Raw genomic sequence first — 24,248 nt, 5'->3', positions numbered from 1 at the left:
GATCGCCCCAACATTAGTGAGGAGGCCCGTTGAGTTCACATGACCTGTAATATCTGGGGCTGGGTGACATTACATGGCCTGGGTGACATGTTCATCATTGAGGGTCTCTTTACTGTGGCCAGATACATCCAACTGCTGGAGGAACGCTTCTTGCCATCTGTACGGGCAAGAAATTTTCCTTTCCCAGCTAGACCAGTCCTGTTTATTCACGACAGGTGTCCGAGCCACACTGCCCTTGTCGTTCGTCACTGGATTCAAGTCTCTTGCATTTTCTGTTTGGTGTATTAGTGTTGGTTATAACAGTGATCACAAACGACAGTGGGTCGTAAGTGAGGACCGCTATTTCACACCACACGTGAAAGAAATTTTTTTGTTGAGTTTAACTAAGTGTGACAGCGAAGGGTAACCTGACTGTAAAGCACACCTGGTTCAGTGTTGCTCTCCTCACACCTATTAGTTGTTATTATGCCAAATGCTGAACCTATATATATATATATATATATATATATATATATATATATATATATATATATATATATATATATATATATATATATATATATATATATATATATATCATGTAGATCCACAATGAAAACGTGGATAAGATAAATCTTGATAAAATCACACTTAGCTTTCGTTGAGATAGAGATATATATATATATATATATATATATATATATATATATAGAGAGAGAGAGAGAGAGAGAGAGAGAGAGAGAGAGAGTTACGGAAAACTTCGAGTAATGAATGCATTGAAGACTCTTGATATATTTGATATATGAGCTCTGTTCAACTATTTCTTATGGTGTTCATTCGAAACTAATTTCATTATTGTATTCATCATCCATCAGCAGTAACGTTGACCGATATTCACATTAATATCCTTCCAATCTCTTTTTTGATGAGTATTCGTTTGAATCACACTGTCCCGTTGCCAGCTCCACTGTGTGTGTTGGTGGGAGGGTCGGCGTAGTGACCTGTCGTCCAGGAAGGGTACAACAGGCTATGCACCCTTCACCGCCAGTGTACCACGAACTTCTGAACGGAACTGTATACCGGCAGTGATGGGTGGGTAAGTAATTAATCCGAATTGATATTTGTTAATACGAGACGTAACGTAATAAATGTTGATATTTGACTTTTCGGATTTAATTTCTTTGAAGGTTAATCTTGTGAAATATAATAATATACAGTACTTTATTTACTAAAAGAATATTCTGCGCGAAACAAACTGAATATTCTACCTGGCAAGTTAGCACATACACAGTACTTAAACTACATTAAAACCCAGCGCCTGAAAATTAAAATTAGTAATTTTAGGAATTCCTTGACACGCATTGTAGCATTACTGAAGCTTTGAATGAAAAAGTCCTATTATATTTTTGCAAGTTTCACAACGTTTCGTAAAAAAATTTCACACATACAAACCAGGTGGACGGTTACAGTTCTGAGTTACGTGTTTATCCTGTTGCCTGATACGCGTCATGACTCGATCTGAATAAAATAAAACGTACACATTATTATTATTATCTGTTCATGAGCTCTTTTTAGATTCCCTCTCTTGTTCTTTCCAGCAAGTTCTGTGTATTATTATGTTTTTTTAATATTAATTGACTATTGTGCCGCTCTTTAAGACTTTAGTTGTTGAAGCCCAGTAATGACATTATTTCATCAACCATTTCCTAATTATATTGTTTATTTTTCATCTTTATCAGATTATTTACCAAACTCCTTTCTCTCACAATCCAAATAATTAACTTGAGCAAAACTCTCTGAAATAATAATACAACTTTTTACCGTTTGATTTTATATTATTTTTTATCCATCTGTTTATTCATTTATTTTCTACTTGTGTTTTTTTACCACCGAACAATCTGGCCTTCAATACCATTCCATTCACCTACAGAATATTGAAAAGCTGGGACGTGGGGATGAGCGTGGTGGGTAGCCCTAGCCTCACTGTCCAATTTTACAATGACGTTTGGGTGTGTTTAGTGGGTGGAAACAAATCTTTATTACCAACCAGTATTGACCTGGGGGGTGTATATACCGCGGTCTGTTGTTCATATTTGTCAACGATAGGGGATGTTGTTGATTGTGTAGAGAGAGAGAGAGAGAGAGAGAGAGAGAGAGAGAGCCGAGTATATGTGACAGTGAACTGGGAATTTCAAAAACAGTTCCTGAATTAAACTGAGTTCTTAAGTGTTGATCCAACCTGAATCACACACGTACTTTCTCTGATAAGGTCCCATGAAAAGAAAGTGCTTGTATGTGTTCGTTCACCTCTTACATTTTACGAAATTATCCATAGTTGAGAATATGAAACAATATGTTTTGCGTGCAGTGTGTGTGTGAGTGTGTGTGTGTGTGTGCATGGGTGTGTGTTGTATCTCTATAACTCTTCTATAATCTTTTTCCCGTCACTTTCTATACACTCCTTTTGCTTCAATTTCCCTTACAATTCTCTTTCTTGAATTTTTGTTTCTCTTAATCATCTTCACTACTTGTCACCTTACTAGCAGGTCAAGCGATCGGTCAAGTCTCCATTACCAGGCATAAGTGACTCTTGAATTTACATGAACATGTGCCAGTGTTGGTCAGATCTTGTCTTAAAGATCACAAACACAGGCCTCTCTGTTAGGTTATTTCAGGACTTTACGACAATAATTTTACTCGAAAGAAGTTAGCTTGATTTTTACCCCGTGGCTGATAATGTAGGCGGAGGAATGGTATTAGGCTGTTCTAATTTTATCATCCCAGGAGAAACATCTGCGTGAGGACTCGTTAACTGTAGATCTTGATATGACAGGATGTTAACACGCATGGTTATATCTTTCCTCGATTATCACTATATGTAAAGGAACCATTTCAAGTATTAATCAACGAGTTATATCATGTAAAGAACGGGAACTAACTAAGTATATTACATTATATAACCAAACCTTACCTGACTTAACCAAACTTTGCCTAAAATTAGTTAAGTAAATGTTGGATAAGAAGAGAGAGAGAGAGAGAGAGAGAGAGAGAGAGAGAGAGGCCAACTTAAACCCCCAGGCAAGAGTTGAGGAGTGTTGCTGTTGAAGGAACCCTTTAGTGGTCGTTGTTAGTGCATAATATGAGGGTACTGTACATTGTTTACTACATAATGTAAGATACTTCATATATAATTTTGTCTTTAAAATGCTAAACTTAGATTAAATCGGAAAACACATATACAGAAATATACTGTGTGTGTGTGTGTGTGTGTGTGTGTGTGTGTGTGTGTGTGTGTGTGTGTGTGTGTGTGAAAAACAAGGACTTACGGTCACTGCATTATAACATTTCCCCCGTCATGGGACTCTTCCACGCAGGCGTCACTTCCTGTTAATCATCTTTTCGAGTGGCACGTCATCTCTGGTGCTCCAAGTGGGTCTCATGCACCAAGAAGCACATCTCAAGAGGCACTAGCTACCCCAGGTGTACGACAACACCAGTTTTAGGACGTCTCGCCTCCTCCACAACATCATTATTTTTGTCCTCATTAAGAAACTGTGTCACGCTTCCCTCACTCTCCACTCATGAGCCCCAATATATGCTTGAAGGTGATCTCGTTTCTGGCGTTTATTTCTCTGGTTAATACTCATAAACTACATAAATACCGGATAATAATAAAGATTACGAGTTGTAATCAAATTTACGAGTGGAAATGCAACTGTTGAAATTTTACCCTAAGATAGTAATAAATTTGTGAACAAGATTTTTTTTCACCACCAAAGTAAATTATTGTTATTCTGTGTGTGTGTGTGTGTGTGTGTGTGTGTGTGTGTGTGTGTGTGTGTGTGTGTGTAAAACAAGCCTCTAGATGAGGTTTTAACACTAAGCGTCTGTAGGATCCAGCGGTAGCACATACTTTCAGAGAGCAGCCCGACAATGAACAAACCAAATCCCAGTGCTAAATGGGATATTCTCAACACTGTCATAACAAAAACCTACAGAGACCCTCGGCCAGATCGAAAGAATACACCAGGACTGGTTTGATGCAAATGACCTGGCAATCAATGTACTCATCAATGATAAACGTGCTGCTTTAACTGACTGGCAGAACAATCCTCAGTCTCGAACCAAAGCTGATACCTTCCGCAAGAAGAAAACTTCGCAGTATAAAGAATGACTGGTTTAAAATAAAGCATGTGAAACACAAATCTTGCAGATCGGCACAAGATGCGCGAATTTTTCAATTCCATCAAAACATTTTATGAGTCAATCACTCGTGGTGCAGCCCCCCTCCGCTCATCCGACGGTAACTCCATAATTAAGGACGAGGAAGGCCCCCTTCAGCATTGGAAAGAGCACTTCCATTCACTGATGTGGATGTCCTGACTACCCAGCAAGTCCCTCAGCATCCAGAGCTGACCTACCTCAGCTATCCTCCATTCCAGGACGAGGTAGCTACTGCCATCAACCAGATGAAAAATAACAAAGCCTCAGGGTCTGATGCATGGAATCCCAACCGAGGTCTATAAAGCAGGAGGACCTCTGATTACCAGCCGTCTCCACTCTCTCCTGGAGAAAATGTGGGAAAAGGAGGAAATCCCCCAAGCTCTTAAAGACGCCTCCATCGTCAGTATTTATAAGAACAAGGGAGACCGGTCAGACTGTGGCAACTACCGCGGGATCTCGCTGCTGTCTATAGCTGGCAATAGTTTTGCCCGAGTCCTCCTAAACATGCTTCTTCCTGAGGCGGAAAACTTCCACCCAGAATTTCAATGGGCTTTAGACCATCACGTGGCACTACTAACATGATCTTTGCTGCCTGTCAGATACAGAATAAGTGCAGAGAACAGCATCGCGACCTGTACATGGCTTTCATCGACCTAACCAAGGCCTTTGACTCGGTTAACAGGGAAACCCTCTGGTGGACCCTCAGCCGTGTAGGCTGCCCCCAAAATTCAGTGCCATTGTGAGGCAACTCCACGATGGCATGAATGGCAGTGTCTTGCACAATGGCACCCAGTCTGAGTTCTTCTCCATCCAAACGGGGGTTAAACAAGGGTGTGTACTGGCACCAACTCTCTTTTCTATTTTCCCTGCTGCCTTCCTTAGTCGTGCCAATTTAGCCGGCGGGGTGGACAGCGAGTACCGGGTGAAGGGGGGTCTTTTCAACGTAAGACGACTCCAGGCAAGAACAAAGGTGTCGGCAGCCTCCATTACTGAACCTTAGTATGCCGATGACCTCACTCTTGTTGCTCACACTGAACGCGACCTACAGGAGAGCCTGAACACCTACGCAGATGCGTATGCACACTTCGGCCTTGAGGTGAATGTAAGTAAGACTCAGATTCTCTTTCAACTTGCCCCTGGTTCAGACACACCTCCACCATCCACCCAGCTCAACGGTACTACCCTCTCTAATGTTACCCACTTACGGTATCTCGGCTACCACCTGTCCACCAGCGCTGACATCGATGAAGAGATTCAGCATCGGATCAGAACTGCATCTCAAGCCTTTGACAAACTCCGATACCGTGTCTTCAGCTGTAGGGAGCTGAAATTATCTACAAAGATACACGTATATCGAGCAGTGGTCCTCCCCACCCTGCTATATGGCAGCGAGACATGGATTACATACAGGAGGCACCTCAAGGCACTTGAAAACTTTCACCAACGTACGTCTACGTTCCATCCTCCTAGTTCGCTGGGAAGACAAGAGAACAAATGCCAGCATCCTTACTGACGCCAACAGTAGGAGCATCGAGGCTACCATAAACAATTACGCTGGACTGGCCATGTTACCCACATGTACGACAGTAGACTGTCAAAGTAGATACTTTACAGTCGCCTAACGAATAGTAAACATAACGTCGGCAGGCAACTGAAGAGGTATAAGGATAGTCTTAAGACAAACCTGAAAAAGTGCCAAATCAACCCCCTCACCTGGGAGTCGATTACTCCATGTCGTAACGCTTAGAGGAGCACCACACGGGAAGGTGTCAATACTTTCAAGTTAGCCCGACTGCAAACTGAGGCAGACGCGCCAACGCCGGAAAGGCGCTGTCACCGCCCCTCCCTCACTCGATGTAGCCCTCCACAGGTGCAACATCTGTGAACAACTCTGCCGGCCCCGTATTGGCCTCTTTAGTCACCTCAAAACTCACCAATGAAGGTGACATCCCTAATAACTCATATCATTGTATCATAGCTGGATGATCGTCATACTCGATTCCGAATGACAGCAAAGTAGTAGTAGTAGTGTGTGTGTGTGTGTAATAATAATAATAATAATTAACGGTTTATTGAAAGAGCTTGGCAGCCAGAAGGCTGAAAATATACAGTTACATATTTGGGGAATGGGTTACGAATTACAAATAATATACAAGTAACATAAGTGACACAAATAAGACATATAATAACTTAGATGGGGATCAGCTCAAACTACAGTTCATTTCAAGTGTGTGTGTGTGTGTGTGTGTGTGTGTGTGTGTGTGTGTGAGAAGCCTCGGACAAAGAAAATATTAAAACATCTTAAACACTATAACGCAGGCCTGCACAGTACAAAGCAGAGATTTCCGATATAATTTAAGTGTTGAAAAATACTACCTACCGTTATAGTTACCCCTTCTATGACGCCATTTTCTTTGAAGTCTTCCTCTTTTATTTATCCGTTTTCTGTGACGAATAAGAATCACTAAGAAAATGTAGGAGGTCTTCGAGTTACGTCGTGCATGCGGTGGCCGAGTGAACAGAGCTCTCGTCTCTTGTGCTTTACTGTATATTGCTAATTCGTGCCCAGGACAACCTCGGTTCACCCAGTGGTTGCCTGATGTTCATGAAGCAGGGAAAGTGGAGGCGATTGAATGTACTGTCAGCCATACTGTATCCTTTGTACTTGAGACTTTGTATAGTAAGTTGTATCAGTACCGTCAGTTAATAGGATATAATGTACTGGAAGCCCGTTATCTTACAGGCTTTGGTAACTTGACTTCAAATACTGCAGGTGATTGTATTTTAAAGGGGTGTATGAAGAACTTGTATCTGAAACACTTATGTCGATATTAGGGTAACGCATTTGCTTGGTATTTGACGGGTTTATGATATTTGCGTGAATTATCAAGCTGTCATCAAAATACTTATACAACAATCAGTACCGTAGGTAATTATTAATAAAAATCATAATACTAGATTACTTTATTTCTCAAAATTTAGATCAAAGTTCACAGTGACATGATTGACATCCAATAAAATGTCTCTACAAATTCCAAGAAATCTTTAGAAGGTGCGTCAGTCACAACAATCTAAGCAGCACTACAAGAGCCTGGTTATACACTTGTTGACTTGAGAGATGAGATCCAGTAACTGCACGAGGCTGTGGTCAGGGATAATTTTGATCACTGAGAAGATAAACAGAGTCATGGGCTGACCACTGCCTCGGCATTTGATTGATTGTCCGCACCTCAATATCCATTTTGAAACTAGTATAAAAATTGATCACATCAACACGTTCAGATCTCAATTAATTTAATATTGAGCTCACACTCAAAATTTGCCTGTGCGAACAGCCATATATGTTACTGTACTGTACACTAATATCACAGAATGCTCAGATATCGACTAGAATATTTAATGTAACACACTTCTACTGACACACACACACTCGGCTAGGACTGGGCTAGGCTGGTGCTTCACGTGTATTAAAAACACATCTATTGTACGAACTTGTCTTAAGGATTGATGAACCCACGAAAACTAGATCCAGATTTTTTAAAATTCCTACGTTTAATATTTTCCCCTCTGACTTAAGGTAAAATAATTCAAGTTTAGTCTCGGTATTATTTCGGTGTAATTCTGACGCTGTTTTGAAGCTGTTGTGTTAAATGTATATTTTAAATCTTCAGATATAGGGAAAAATTTGTCGTATGAATTACCAAGAAACTGGGATTGTGGGTTCATGGGTCCTTTAAACTCGTATTGACCCGCACAGTGCTGCCAAGGTTCACTCTCCCATACAACGTCAGTTTTTGCTTGACGAAACAAATGAAGGATGACCATCAAGTATTTTTAATTTAATTTTTGTTGACATTTAAATTCTCAATGGAAATCAGACCTTGGGAAATAATATCTTGTTTTTAACATTCAAGGAAAATCATTATTTTTTTAAGTCGATGAAAATCATTCTTTAGTGAATTAATATTTTGGCTGACGTGATTTTAAATTTTGGTCTCGAAGTTTAATGGTCCTGAAATATTAACCTTTTTCTCATCCTTGGCAGCATTGCAACACTATACTGAGGACTTAGACAATTATTTGGGGTCTACAGCTATTTAAACAATGTATTTTAACATCCTATTTCAAAATCAGCCTGGCAGTGTCTCCATGTAGTCGGGTCAAACCAGATGAAGAGGTTGAAGCAGTGGCTGTATGGATCAAATGGGCCCCAGTCCTGGTGGGCCCCAATCTAACTTTAACCAGATTTAGATTGAAGTCAATTGGGACCAGGTACTAGGCTCCAATCTAAAGGTTAAGTAATGGAAATGTGTGGCCAATTAGGACAGGTACCTATTAGAATTGGGGGCCCCAGTCGTAATGGCTAAATTATTCCCATTGGCATCCTCTTATGAGTGGGGGGGCCTATTTTACCAATCACCTAAGCAATTCTGGTCCTAATTCCACAAGTACTTTAAGGGTTATATTAGCAATTCACATGGAGGTACTGGGGCCGGACGCTTGCTTTCATCGTCTACCGAAGCAAAAACGTAAACAACTCTCTCACTCCTCCATCACCACATCAACGTAAAGCGCCGCCCGATGTCATGTGAATATTTACAACTACATTACTGTCGGATTATCACGTGGTACAGCTTTGATGACCGCTGGCACAGGTCGACGCATCCACCACTCCAGGACACGTGTGAGAGTAATGTACAGTATATGTCTTGTTAGGATTGCCTTACAAATTGTTCATCTTCCTCACATATGAAATACTTTTTAGGATTAAGGAAAAATAAGTTAATAATGGAAAGTTTAATACTCTGAGAGAGAGAATACTTCATCAGTCGCCTGGGGTGGTGGTAGTGTGTCTGTGTCCCGGATTTTCTACAATAAAGCACCAGTGACTCTACACACGGCTTCTGTACACAACTGAAAGACCAAGTTAGGGAATACAGTGTCCTTAGTAATGGCAGTAAGTCCGCTATACATCCCAGACATACAAACATACGATTATACTGGAGTTTTGACCTTCTATTGCTTACGTATTTGTGCCACAGGTGAACTATTCTCACTGGGTTGATGTATGTAAGAGATTCTGACTTCGTGTGTATATATATACACGAGTATACAGTATATACACACGCCGGTGTTTGCATTAATAATTGTTGTTGGTTGTATGACGTCTCCAGTATAGTTTATGTAAATATTTCATTATTATTTACAAAGAAAATTTTAGGACACGTTTATATGAAGGCCAGAGAATTAAAGTTTTTTGTATTCATTATTATTCTTACCAGTCATCACTAACTAAATGTAGTCAGCCTGGGGAAAGTTAAATGTAATTTGTTGAAACGTCCCTTAAACCAATTGTCCTTATTCTACAGCCTTAAACCTAGGAAGTCATACGAGACTTGTTGAAAGACTGGTAGTTTACTACAGCTGGTCAGGGCAACCAGCTGGGCAGTGTGTTCTATATTCACTGTGAAATCTACAACCCTGGCATGTCAACAGAGAACAATCTACACTCGTTATGCGCACTGGGTGTAGCGAGAGGAAAACAAGCAGGCAAGCCACAGTAGATGTGCTTGTACAGACCGTCAACACGACCCTGGTATAAATTACTCTCGGCCGTCGAGAAAGATCATATACTGTATAGCTTAAAAACGGCCATATTGTTGGCCTTTATTGGGTATCTAAAGTCATCTCCTCGATGAAAGACTGAAGGGCAGTGGCGGTGAGTGAGAGGCTGGGCCGGTCACGTCTACCCAGAGGTCCAGTATTAAGAGGCGACTTAAGTACGAGTCGTGGCCACAAACATCTGGTGAGACTCCCTCGTGTGTCTCTGCTGTACTGTACACCGTCAATACTCACTCAATGAACCAGAAGAAAATTAATCTGAAATCTATCAAGTAGTTACGGGCGCTGTAGACACCATACATCTGAGACACCCGTGAAAAGGACAGTGTTCAGTGAGCCTTTCCCTAGCAGTTGGTTCAGGACCTACCAAAACAAACTGTTACTAACCCATTAAACGCAGAGCTACAAATTCACTGCTGCATATTAGTTCCTCATAAATTACCTTAATTACCAGAACAAAATTACATCACCATCATAAAAAAACCCAGCTGAATCGTCTGATCTTAAACCTTACAACTTTATCCTGTGTCCTCTGACCTGACCTACCCACGCTGATGATACGTACTCCCGAGGATCAGTTAAGTCATGGGGGTCATTAAGGCTGTGAGTCTCCCGTGGGTTTAGTCTGAGTAAAACAAACGCCAGATATATCGAACACCCCACAGAAGGAGTCAGCCAAGGTCACCTACTCCTGCTGGCCAGTCTTCTCAGGCGAGTTGTCGTGAAGTAGTGGCGACCCAGGCAGGCGATCAGCGAAACTTATTGTAGATTCTCCACCAGACGAAGCAGAGGATAGTGAGGGAGACGCAGCAGGTGAGGGAGACAGGGAGAGCTATGGCAGGGATCAGGGGGTCCCGGGCAGTCTTCTTCACACCCTGACAACAAAGACTCTCTGTTGGTACCATAATACAGAAATTTAATACTATGGTAATATGAGTAACGGGTGTCAATATACAGGTGATATTTTTAATTTAAATTTTAAATCACTTCATTTACAGGCCGAAGAAATTTACACCACAAACGATTGGTCAAAAAGAAATTTGGAAATTTATTCATGAGTTGAACATGTACATCGAGGTTCACCTTGGTGTGGTTAGCTTCAAACAGGTCAGCCATCTTGCGGAGGCGTCCACCAGCCAGTCTCCACCTTCTCTGTTTATCTGCTCCACTGTCGTCATTCTGTCCATGTTTCCTGTCTCGTTTGTCCACGGGTGTTAGAGAGTCGTGACCACAACACTCTATCGCCCACAACAGTTTACGGAGATGGTGAAGGTGGTGATCACTGTGAGGTGTGGCCAGGGTTGCTCTCACGCCCTCACTCTGTTCTAAAGATTCATCGGTGGGGGAAGTGTTGGTCGAGTTTGGTCTTTTAAAGAATAGAGAGAAGGAAGGTTGAGTTGCGGGGGTGGAGGAGAGAGTGACAGGATCGTAGGTGTTGGTATTAGTCTCCTGAGGGAGGTGTAGCAGGCAAGAGTGGTCCCGACGGAGGGGTGAAGGTGGTGGTGTGTTGCTCAGGATGACGTCTGGTAATGGCGGCATCCCTGGACAAAATAAAATAATTATTTCTCTGATATTCTGACGATATTAAATGTCATATAAAATTTATACAAGTAAACCCTTCAAAAAAAATATTTCCATTATACTTGAGTTTCACATAATATTTAGGTCCCTGTAGGAAAGTAACATTTATCTCCCCTCGTAACCAAAGACTCTGGTTTTAATAATTTTTTTTCCATCTGTTTATTTTAACTTTCCAGCAAACCATGTTCAGAGTTCCATTCGTTAATATCCGGTCTGATTATATAAAAAATTCCGTTGTTTTATACCTTGATCGTATTCACCTAATCTCGTTTTTTTATTTAGTCCCCAGCTAAATATTAAGGAGTCGTATATAACAGTACAAGCAAGTATTTACCCCTACCATTGTCTTCTGTTTGCAACTCAATGAAGGATCGAAAGAGATTTGGAATTCCTTTTGGTTTGTTGATTTTTTAAGAGGTTCAAATTGATAGTTAAAAGTTTGTTTCGTCGTCTGTTATTCCTTCATATTGTAAAAAAAAAAAGATGTAAATTTTGACATGCAGATTATTCTGAGGGGGCAAGGGAATATCTGGTGTCTCATTAACTGAAGTTAGCTATTCTATTAGAAATATTATTTATCAATACCAATTTTATAGTTGTCGATCTTCTTAAAATATTTTGATTTTAATAGTTTAAATGGCGATTATAGTATTGTATTAATCGAATTTTGCACAAGGCAGTTCTAGTTATACAAATGTTGTGTATAGAAGGTCACTGTGTATGGCGTAAGCAAGCGCCCGGTCCCACCATTTCAGTATTGATTTTGTGACGCGTAAAGGCTTTCCCGCCTAAATGACTGACGTTAAAATAAAATACCACGAACCCAACCGCTATGCCACGAACCATCCAAAACTTAACCTAACATGACTAAAACTGACTTTGGGTTCATTGATCTAAATTAAGATTAAATTCATTTGCTTTAAGAAAGAAAAATGAGTAGACGTTTAGTGGTGTTATTTTTCCAACACTGGCCGTCGCTCAACCTTTGAAACGACGCGGTATAAAAATGTCTTGACGGTTTTAAAAACACGCCGCTGGGTTTTTTATTACATACTCTATACAGATGAAAGACATTTCTCTGTTTAGGGAAATAAAATGTACAGAGAGAGATTACGTATGTTATTCAGCTTAATATCCGCCATAATTGACTACACTGACTGATTGAACATGTTTCCCGCATGAGGTAAATAATTCACCGTGAATTGTATTACGTCACATTATAGATGCTACGTTTGCATAAACTAACCCCGCACTAACGCAACTTTGATCAGTACTTAATCTCCTCGTTAAAAGATGTCTATTATGAAATCAAAACACCTACATTACTTATAGGTTTGGATTCTTTAACTAAGGTATGCGCACTAACATGTTGATAATTAATTGACTACTTTATACAGATTACGCGGTCTTAAAAGGATTGAATCGTCTTGAAATGCGAATTATTTCACTTATGATTTCTATACAATATTTACCCAAACAAAAGACATACGCACATGGAAATAAGATTGCATGATTGACTATAAATATTACCAAGGTATCTTAAGATTTTGCTAAGGATAATTCGGGTATGGTAGTCAACATGACAAAAGCATACTTAGGTACCGAGGCATGATAAGAGCATATATTTCGTGCAGCAATCACACAACCGTCCTGTCATCACTCAAATCTCGCCAAAAACGCACACATCCCGCCAAAAACGCACACATCCCGCCAAAAACGCACACATCCCGCCAAAAACGCACACATCCCGCCAAAAACGCACACATCCCGCCAAAAACACACACATCCCGCCAAAAACGCACACATCCCGCCAAAACACACACATCCCACGTGTATTTCGACACCAACCACGCGTATTTCTCAACCACACGTATTTTAACACCAGCCACACGTATTTCGCAACCACACGTATTTCGTAACCACACGTATTTTGCAACCACACGTATTTCAACACCAACCACACGTATTTTGCAACCACACGTATTTCAAAACCAACCATGCGTATTTTGCAACCACACGTATTTCAAAACCAACCATGCGTATTTCAACTCCAACCACACGTATTTCGACACCAATTACACGTATTTCGACACCAGCCACGCGTATTTCAACACCACGTCAACATTCATCATGGTTTTATGGGCACACAGTGAGGCATGGTTGTGTATCGTGTCATTTAAAGCAGATATAGCGGCCCATAGTACCAGCATTTCACCATCAGGAGACTCATAACACCAGCAGTAGCACCTAGCAAACGTAAACCGTATCATACCACAATGTAACCTTATGTTATTACCACCTCACAATGATGATCTGTTGGTGTTTTAGAAACCCGCTTTTATTCCATCAAGGTTTATTTAATTCCTGTGTTTACTCATGTTAATGTAACTAATTTTTATTATTGTGTTAAATTGATAGTTTTAATTATTATTGCTGTTGAAATTATTGTTTATTGAATAATTATTTTTTTATGTGGTGGAAAAGGTTTTGGTGCATTAGTAATACTGTTAACGGATGAACAGACAGACAGAAGTGTGTCAGAGTTAAGTTCTCTTCCCGTTTACTATTGGTATAGACTCCTGTTCTATGAAGCTTAAGGAAAATAAAATCAGCTTAAGCTTAGTCTAGGTGTTGGTGGGAGAGACGATTATATTTAACATTATTTAACACAGAATATTGTTACTAGTGAAGTTCGTGGCGTCTTGTGTTACTACCTTGACTAGAGTTAATTACTGTAAGGTGTGTAATGTTTTGAGGGTCTGACACACACACACACACACACACACACACACATATACACTGTACATGCCCCCACAAACACACGTCCTCCCACACCTACACGTCCCTCCCGCACCTACACGTCCCTCCCGCACCTACACGTCCCCCCACCTACGTCCCCCACACCTACGTCCCCACACCTACACGTCTCTCCCGCACCTACACGCCCCCTCCCCCACACATACGCGTCCCCCCACACACGCCCCCCACAGAGTGACATGTTCCCTTACCTGTGACACTGTTATACCAGGTGACGGCGGGAGTCCCCAGACAGTGACCATCTGGGTAGTGCAGCACACACTCATTCATCTCACTGGTGTAGCCAAATGGCACGGCGCCAACATGAACAATCGTGTTGATCATGGCGCGCCGTCAACCCAAGTCCTCTCTGGTGGAGTGTGTGAGAGACGTCAACCACAACCACTCAGGAGCACATCCCCGCCAGTACTGAGAGTGACGGCCGGGCAGGGGCTCGATGCTCCCTCTGGAGTAACAGGTTCCCTCCAGTGTGGGGACGGAGACGCGCGCACCACCACCTGTACTGTACGGTCTTCCTGTTTTACCTGCATCTACCTGTCACTAATAAATTCCATTGTAGTGATGAAATATTAATCTTGCATCATCGTTACCTCTTACATTACCCGTGCTGTGAAATTATCGGATGAAAATTTATATTAGAGGAGGGTCTTGGTAAGGTCGGCAGAGGCATCGAGGTCCGGTAGGCGGGGCGTGTTGCCTGCCTGCCTGTCACTGCCAGCCAATCAGGTCACAGTTATTCCACGTGTGCCGGTTTAGCGAGCAAACGTGTAAACAAACTCGTAATTTTACGCCTCACTACGAGTACTACACACGAATAAAAATTACACCAAGAATTCTATCCATCTGTCCATCCAACTGCTGAATGTGCACCTATGTTTACAGTTTGGGAAGTGAGACGTGAGAGGCGGTAAAGTACAGTGCCGGTTACAGTGTCAATAACTATGGTGAACGTGATCTACAGTTAAGGAGAATAAAGGCGACATTATGAGTGAGCTGTCTGCGGCAGGTCCACCTCACATGATGGCCTTCAGCACCTGTACCCCCTCCCCCCCCCCCGCCGATAATGTCTTCTTGGAATACCGGAACCACCTCCTCCTCCCCCTCGTCCACCCCTCTTCTTTATCGCTTACCCTCTTCCTCTTCCCTTCATCTTTCTCACTCTTCTCCTTCACCACTACCCTTCATCTTCTCTTCCCTCCTCTTTCTCCCTTCCCTTATATCTGACTCCCTCCTCCATCCATCCTCTCTCCTCGTATCTCTCCTTTCTCCCGCCATTCGTCCCCCGTGTGAGTCAGGTCCAGGCTGTCCACTGGCGTATAGACCGACTGGCTGGCTGGCTGACTGGCTGACTGGCTGGCTGGCTGCTGGCTGGCTGGCTGACTGGCTGGCTGGCTGGCTGACTGGCTGGCAGGTCAATTACAGGTTCGAGAACTTTTAAAAACACATTGAAATCATATCTACTGTATATCACTTAACCAGAGGGGGAAAATATAAACTTAGCTAGGCTTTTAAAATCCTTAGTTGCTGAAATAAAGTAAAAAAAAACCTATTGTAGTATCAGTGTTTGTCGTTTAGTGAGGTTTGGATTGGTTAGGTTAGGTTAGGTTAGGTTAGGTTAGGTCCCAGGTGTTGATCTGTATTACCCAATCACGGGCGATAAATTTAACGTTATTGACAACAGGAGACAGAAAAAACCCACAAGAATAAGAAAAAGAAGAAATAATTAAGGTAGAGAAGAAACTGACGATATATTCGTTCAACAGAGGGAGGAATTTAGTGGTTTATTGTAGACTGACGCCATGACTTGTTTTATCACGGAGCTGGGCCAGAGAGGGACCACTCACACCACTCCAGAGAGGGACCACTCACCACTCACTACACCAGAGAGGGACCACTCACACCACTCCAGAGAGGGACCCACTCACACCACTCCAGAGAGGGACCACTCACCACCACTACACCAGAGAGGGACCACTCACACCACTCCAGAGAGGGACCACTCACACCACTCCAGAGAGGGACCACCACCACTACACCAGAGAGGACCACCACACCACAGAGAGGGACCACTCACCCAGAGGGCACCAGAGAGGGACCACTCACCACTCACTACACCAGAGAGGAACACCACACCACCAGAGAGGGACCACTCACACCTCACTACACCAGAGGGACCACTCACCACCACTACACCAGAGAGGGACCACCACTGCACCAGAGGACCACCACACCACTCACCACACCAGAGAGGGACCACTCCACCACTCACACCAGAGAGGGACCACTCACACCACTCCAGAGAGGGGGACCACCACACCACCACACCAGAGAGGGACCACCACACCAGGCACCAGAGAGGGACCACTCACACCACCACCACCACCACCACACCAGAGAGGGACCACTCACACCACTCACCACACCAGAGAGGGACCACTCACTACACCAGAGAGGACCACCCACCACACCAGAGAGGACCACCACTACACCAGAGAGGGACCACCACTACACCAGAGAGGACCACCACACCACTCACCACACCAGAGAGGACCACTCACTACACCAGAGAGGGACCACCACTACACCAGAGAGGGACACCACCACCACCACACCAGAGAGGGACCACTCACACCACTCACCACACCAGAGAGGGACCACTCACTACACCAGAGGACCACTCACACCACTCACACACCAGAGAGGACCACCACACCACTCACCAGAGAGGGACCACCACCACACCAGAGAGGACCACTCACCACACCAGAGAGGGACCACCACACCACTCACCACACCAGAGAGGGACCACTCACTACACCAGAGAGGGACCACCACTACACCAGAGAGGACCACTCACTCACCACACCAGAGAGGGACCACTCACACCACTCACTACACCAGAGAGGGACCACTCACTACACCAGAGAGGTCCTCCTCAGTGATCGTGCGTGTGTGCCAGGCGTCCTTTATGTGAACCTGAACCTGTGTACGTAAAACTTACAATGTGTATCTCGGGTCCGTGTGAATGTTTGTGTATACAGTATGTATACACGTATATAAGAAAGTGCATAAATGATACATTTTATACATAGGTCAGTTATAGTCTCCCACACACACCAGACAAAGACTGAGAGTTGCCGCGCAGGAAACAAGAGAAAGTGAGCACAAAAAATATATACCCGTTTCCCCTCGATACTTTTCAGCAAAATTTAAAACCATACAAAAAAGTTAACCATTATTAACGCTATATCAAAAAAGATATATATTTTTATTTATAATTTATATTATCTAATGGATATGTAGAAAATATATGTGGGTTTTGGGGACTAATTCAATTTTTTTTTTAAATATATTTTCCAAGTTCGTGTGTGTCGGACAGAGCTGCCGATGGAGTCGTGAGAGGTGCCAAGTGGGGGCTGGAGGGGGGGGAGGTGGGGTGGAGGAAAGGGAGAAGAGAGTGGAACAAGGGAAGAGGGAGGTGGTGAGGGTGGAGAAAGATGTGGGGGGCGGAAGTAGAGGGAAGGTGGAGAGAGGGAGGGGGTGTTGGGGTATTGCAAGGAGAGAGAAAGGATTGGGGAAAACGGGAAATGGAAGAGTAAGAGAGAGAGAGAGAGAGAGAGAGAGAGTACTAGATGGTGAACAGAAGATGGGAAGGAAAGGAGTAATGTTTGTGTGTGTGTCTGTGTGTGTGTGTGTCTGTTTGTGTGTGTGTCTGTTTGTGTGTGTGTGTGAACCCGAGAACTTGTTAAAACTCATCTTACACCAAACCAACAACCGCACAGATAACATTATTCAATACAGTTATAAAAAATACATAACAAAAATACAATAAATTCATGTAAAATCAGTATAATGAAATATAAAGAAATAACAATAAATTTAATATTAATCTTCAGGTTAGGTTAGGTTAGATGAAATTAGATTAAGTTTGGTTAGGTTAGCATAAAGTTATTTTTTAATTAGCAGGTGAAATAAGCTGGGGTGTCTAATCCTCACGTGACGCCTTGATGTTTGTATACCTACAGTACTCACTCAGCACGTGCGTGGACTGTGGGTAGGGTCGGTACTGATGTAATCACTATAATCAACTGAGTGGGCCAGCGTATAATTGGGATTAATTATAAGGTGAATTTCTCTTAACAACAAGTCCTGGTAACACGGCCAGCACTATAACACGGCCAGCACTATAACGGCCAACATGGTAACACGGCCAGCACGACAACACGGCCATCACACCTCACGAAACTAACCTCTAACACGAAAGATAGTGGTATGTTTTTTAGATGATACAAGGAAACCTAACCTAACCCAACCTATCCCTTGGTACAGTCTCGTTCAAGAATCTTCGAAGACTGCTGGAGACAGCTGGTAACTCAAGGCCGTTTGTTTACTATAGTATGTAGTAAAAATTATGAATAAATGTAAAAGTGATCGGTGATTGGTTACTTAGTTCCCCGTTGCTTAATTTAATGGCTGGGCTGTGTTGTTTCATATTATATTATACTACGTACTATAGTAAACAAACGGCCTTGGGCTGCTAGCTGTCTCCAACAGTCTTCGAAGATTCTTGAACGAGACTGTACATAATTATGGTTAGGTTGGGACGTTTAGGTTGGTTCGTCTCATTTCTTTCCATATTAATAATATTAATAATAATAATAATAGGTTTGGCTGTCAGGTCGTGGTACTTCCCAACACTATACGCCCCTGCGATCAATGTGAGAGACTCGTACTAACAACATTAACTCTTTTGATAATGATAATACTACTCAAACTTGCCACAGTGCTTACAGAGAAGGTAGAAATCAGAGCCAGTGCTAATAGATGAAAATTGGTCGCGCACTGCTCAAATAATTGACTTACAGACGAAATAACATTGCGAGTATAATGTGTGTGTGTGTGTGTGTGTGTGTGTGTGTATTCGTGTTGGTGGAGAGGGTGGCGTGAGAACTGGAAGTAAATCACGTGGAAGGTGAAAGCTGGTAATGATAACGTTATATTCTTTACTATAGCTCAATTGAGAAACTCGAAGTTATTATTAAATTTAATTTTATTAGTCGACGTCGATTCGTTCACTGACATTTGATATCGTCATCTTCACCATTATCTAACCTAACCTAACCTAATACCTGGCCATAGTACCATGATATAAGGTAGTCCTATGTTTCCTTGGTCTCAGAATAGGCCTATAAGTCTCATCCCTCCTTCCTAACCCCCCCCCCCGCTGATGGTCTACTGAGAGTTGCATGTAAACAAACACTGCTGATCCATACCAGCGTTTTATCCACCTTTGTAATCTATGGCTGACACTTAATATACTACTACATACGGCATATTTTATCTTGCTACCAGAGAGAGAAATGAATTATACTAAAATAACCTTTATGTGTGAGTAATATAAGACTGAGTTTAGTCCCTCAGCATAGTTTACAAGAAAGAGAAACGGCATATGGAAAACTGGCATCTATATTTAAGGAATATAAGAACCGATTTAGTTTGTCAGTAAAAGAACTATGCAGCTTCGCGTCTTTCCATTCTGTTTGGGATTTAATGCAATTCACTTAACTTTGTAATGGAAACTGCATTATTAAAGAATTTGAAGGAATGAGAGAGATGGTTCGGTTAAAAGCACTTGAAAAGGAATATACAAATGAGGATTTTTAATGCATAGGTAATTTCATCAGTAAACGAGCGTAGTGTTTACTCTGGGAACTTCTTTACGTCTTATATAGTGACTAGGGAGTGTAAATGTCAGGAAAAAGGGGAATTATAATGTGACTGAGGGACACATGTATGCATTATTTTGCCTGACTGACTGACTGGCTACCTGATCACCTTACTACACGACTGGAAAAACATTATTAACTGGCTCACACGACACAACTTATGATTCAATTCTCTACCTGACACATTACTTCAAAGGTTGTGAATATTAACATTGACCTCCCAGGCATCTATTTCAAGTCTGTGTGTGTGATTTTGATGCCATTTTTGTTTTGTTTTTCATTATATCTAAGTTTTAAGTCAGGTTTATACGTATTCTTTCTGTAAACATTCCCGATGATGGAGACTCAGTTTGGGTTGATAATAGGCCGCTGACAATTACCAAAACACAGTAGAATAGACCAACAGTGGAGGCTTTTGATGAGTGGGTCCTTAACCGCTGGGAAATTAGTGTTTCACGAGGCCTACCTGCGCCTTCCCTCCCTCCCTTAGGAAGACCAGCCGTGTATTAAGTGGTTGGTACAATGTGGCGCCCTTGGACACAACCCCCACAGGGACCTTAGCGTTCTTACTACAACCATTGGTATTAGAGTAGGTAATTGCTGCTTATTGATGTTTAGACAGGCATATGTGATGATCGAGGGTTGATATAGCCTAAAGCCTGTTGTTTATTGGTTAATATAGCCTAGACTGTGGTTTATTTACGCTTAATATCCTTGTATCGTAGCTTTAAGGAGGGATAAATTAAAAGCTATACCTACTGAAGAAAGATTATTCTTTATAAGGTCTTTTAGAATAGTGACTAGGAATCTTTATACTCAATTCCCAACAGTATACCAGCGGAGAAGCCTAAACTCGCCAGATAATGGGACATCTTCGTCATTCTTGTCGTCTCCATTGTTGTGGCGGGAAACGAGCCTAAGATTTAAGTCACATTTCTTCCTCTACGTCACAAGCTTTGGTTATGTGTTGGTTTATGGAAATTATGGTCTGTGGTAGGCATAGAATTTATCTTAATCGATATTTTCCTTTCTGGTAAAAAAAAAAAAATACGTATTTTTCTTCATGTCCTACGTTCCAGTTGTTAATTGTACCTCAGTAACTTGAAGAAAAAACATGATTAATTTTTAAGTTTTGTATATATTATTTGTTCTTTATTCACCATTTTTTCCAACTTTGTTTATTTCATTTTTTTAGGTCAGGATTCTTACTCGACCCGTAACTACTTTTCACGATTCAGTGTTGTTTTGGGTTCTGTCAGAGACTTGTTCTATCATTTCGGAGACTCGGGTGTGTGAAGGGATTTTTTATACATAAGTGACTGATATATTATGTCTGGCCTGGGTGGTGTTCCCTTTATATTAACTAGCATTTCTACTGTCAACTTTTTCATTACTGTCAACTTTTTTCACGAATCGTCGGAGTTGTCGTTGGCTGTTTGTCAGACGGTACAGACCGTCTGCACTGACAACTTGTACGACAACTTCGACCACGCGGGAATAAGAACATGGCGGAGCCAACGGATAAAATAATTTCCCAAGTATGGACACGCCTCTCCGAGGAGTTCTTGGTGCCACTGTCTCTGGGATCACCAGGACTCTTCATAAACCAAAAAAGGCGTAGAATTGCTGCCCTTTCTTTGTCAGTTGGATCCATCTTGTTTGTTGACAGTTGTCGAACAAGGGAAACTGGCGAGTTGGTTGTAAACGCGTGTGTGATGGTGCACAACAATAAAGTTGGAGGATATTCTGAAAGTTGACAAAACAAGTTGACGAAAGAATGCTATTGTGACGCCGCCTTTACATGATCACCTGAAGAATAGTCACCCTGGTCCAACCTAACCTAACCTCACTTCATCACCCCTCCCCCACCCTTATTAGACCCCACCCCACCTCTATTAGACCCCACCCCACCTCTATTAGACCCCACCCCACCTCTATTAGACCCCACCCCACCTCTATTAGACCCACCCCACCTCTACAGCATTAGACCACCCCACCTCTATTAGACTCCCCACCCCACCTCTACTAGACCCCACCCCCACCACTATTAGACCCCACCCCACACTCACATAGATCTCCACCCACCTCTACAGTATTAGGACCCCACCCCACCCCATTAGACCCCACCCCACCTCTACTTCAGACCTCCACCCACCTCTGGCCTTCAGACCCCACCCCACCACCACTATTAGACCCCACCCCACCTCCTATTAGGACCCCCACCCCACCTCTATTAGACCCCACCCCACCTCTATAGTGCATATTAGACCCCACCCCACCCTATTAGACCCTAATTCCACCCTTATTAGACCCCACCCCACCCTTATTAGACCCCACCCCACCTCTGTTAGACCCCACCCCACCACTATAGGATCAGGATAATGGTGGTGACTAGAGAACTTTACACCACAGCTGATGACACCACCAGGGGAATTACACCACAACAAAGTAGAAGGAAAAGAACATAACAGACATACACGACATTGTAATTACAGCAGCGAGTGATTACGAATGATAAAAGACAGCCCAAAAAATTCACACCTTACTGCTATTGAAATACATTGATCCAGTGTGTGTGTGTGTGTGTGTGTGTGTGTGTGTGTGTGTGTGTGTGTGTGTGTGTGTGTGTGTGTGTGTGTGTGTGTGTGTGTGTGTGTGTGTGTGTGTGTGTGTGTGTGTGTGTGTGTGACTGTATGTGTGTGTGTGTGAGTATTGTTCATTTTCACAGATTAAAGTTGTACAGCAGCAGCGCGGAACACAATCAAGATGAAGACACGTGTATAGATTGGAGTGATTGTGGTGCAGCTCGTCCGTTTGTGGTAGTCGGGGGTGTGGTATTGTTGTACCTTGGCTGGGAGTGACTGGTGATGTGGGAGGTGTGGTAGAGAGAGAGAGAGAGAGAGACTAAAGTTCCCAGTGAGACAGACGGACAGAGAGAGAGAGAGAGAGAGAGAGAGAGAGAGACATGAACAATACCATCTATAAGACAGGGAAGGAGAGACTGCAGTTTACATGACCTAACCTAACCTACCTGAGCCTCCTTATAGATATTAACTCTAATTATACAAACACCTGAGACTTAATATTTCTTTCTGGTTGATACGAAGGATAATTTAACTTCCGTCTTGTATAAAATAATACAATAACTACTACTGTACATCAGGAATACAATATCTACAGTAACTTTGACTTCTGACAAATGCAATATTCTACTTCATCACGACCTGGAGCACTTCTTGTCTCCCTTTCCCTCCTTCCTTCCCTCCCTTTCTTGCTCCCTCCCTCATTAGTCCCTCCCTCCCTCCTCATTAACTCTTCCCTCCTCCTCATTAACTCTTCTCCCTCCCTCCTCATTAACTCTCCCTCCCTCCCCCCATTAACTCTTCCTCCTCCCTCATTAACTCTCCCTCCTCCCTCATTAACTCTTCCCTCCCTCCCTCATTAATCCCCTTCCTCCCTCCCTCATTAACCCTCCCTCCTCCCTCATTAACTCTCCCCTCCCTCCCTCATTAATCCCCTACCTCCCTCCCTCATTAACTCTTCCCTCCCTCCCTCATTAACTCCCCTACCCTCCTCCCTCATTAACTCTCCCTCCCTCCCTCATTAACTCTTTCTCCTCCCTCCCTCATTAACTCTTCCCTCCTCCCCATTAACTCCTCCTCCCTCCCCATTAACTCTCCCTCCTCCTCATTAACTCTCTTCCTCCCTCCCTCATTAACTCTTCTCCCTCCCCATTAACTCTCCTCCCTCCCTCATTAACTCTCCTCCCTCCTCATTAATCCTCCTCCCTCCCTCCCTCATTAGCTCTCCCTCCCTCCCTCATTAACTCTTCCCTCCCTCCCTCCTGATCTTTAAACCCCTTTATTACAACAAACACATTATTCAAGGGAAATTGCCATCTAATTCGGCTAATTTGTAACCCCGATATACCAGACTACTTGACGGGTCCATTACGTGTATTGACGGTAATTGTGACTAAGGGTGAAGTGGGTGGAGGACTACCCTTTCCTCACCCTTCCCCCTTCCGTCTCCTCCCCCCTCTCTTATAGTATAAGGAGTGTCCTGAGATTACCCCTCGGAATAAAAGGTAAGGTTAGGTTAGGTTAGGTTAGGTTAGGTTAGGTTAGGTTAGGTTAGGTTAGGTTAGGTTTGCCCATGTCTACTAATTCAAATACTAAATATATCTCAAATGCTTCACAAAATATAAAAAAATTATCTTATATATACAGGTATATATATATATATATATATATATATATATATATATATATATATATATATATATATATATATATATAT

General features: G+C 42.5%; 1 protein-coding gene across 2 annotated transcripts; it reads right to left on the bottom strand.

Moving 5' to 3' along the window:
- Nucleotides 1-7,163: 7,163 nt before the first annotated feature.
- On the bottom strand, nt 7,164-14,643 carry LOC121876934. 2 transcript variants are annotated; one of them, XM_042382512.1, is made up of 3 exons: nt 14,415-14,643; nt 10,909-11,366; nt 7,164-10,717 (listed from the first exon to the last, which is right to left on the bottom strand). In XM_042382512.1, exons 1-3 carry the CDS (start codon nt 14,545-14,547, stop codon nt 10,694-10,696), a joined length of 615 nt encoding a protein of 204 aa, XP_042238446.1. In that variant the 5' UTR covers nt 14,548-14,643; the 3' UTR covers nt 7,164-10,693. The 2 variants fall into 2 exon arrangements, with proteins under 2 accessions (XP_042238446.1, XP_042238445.1); XM_042382511.1 differs by having other exon boundaries at nt 7,164-10,700.
- Between the last annotated feature and the right edge of the window lie 9,605 nt (nt 14,644-24,248).

Source organism: Homarus americanus, unplaced genomic scaffold, assembly GCF_018991925.1.
Source record: "Homarus americanus isolate GMGI-L3 unplaced genomic scaffold, GMGI_Hamer_2.0 scaffold10478, whole genome shotgun sequence".
Taxonomy (NCBI): Eukaryota; Metazoa; Arthropoda; class Malacostraca; order Decapoda; family Nephropidae; genus Homarus; species Homarus americanus.
This window is presented reverse-complemented; position numbering and strand designations above follow the sequence as displayed.

Excerpts from the sequence above, each read along its gene's own strand:
- LOC121876934 (XM_042382511.1), bottom strand. The coding sequence starts at position 14,547 with ATGATCAACACGATTGTTCATGTTGGCGCCGTGCCATTTGGCTACACC. Across the intron at positions 11,367-14,414 it reads CTGGTATAACAGTGTCACAG|GGATGCCGCCATTACCAGAC; the intron begins GTAAGGGAACAT and ends TATTTTGTCCAG. Across the intron at positions 10,701-10,908 it reads TTGAAGCTAACCACACCAAG|GGTGTGAAGAAGACTGCCCG; the intron begins GTGAACCTCGAT and ends CTTTGTTGTCAG.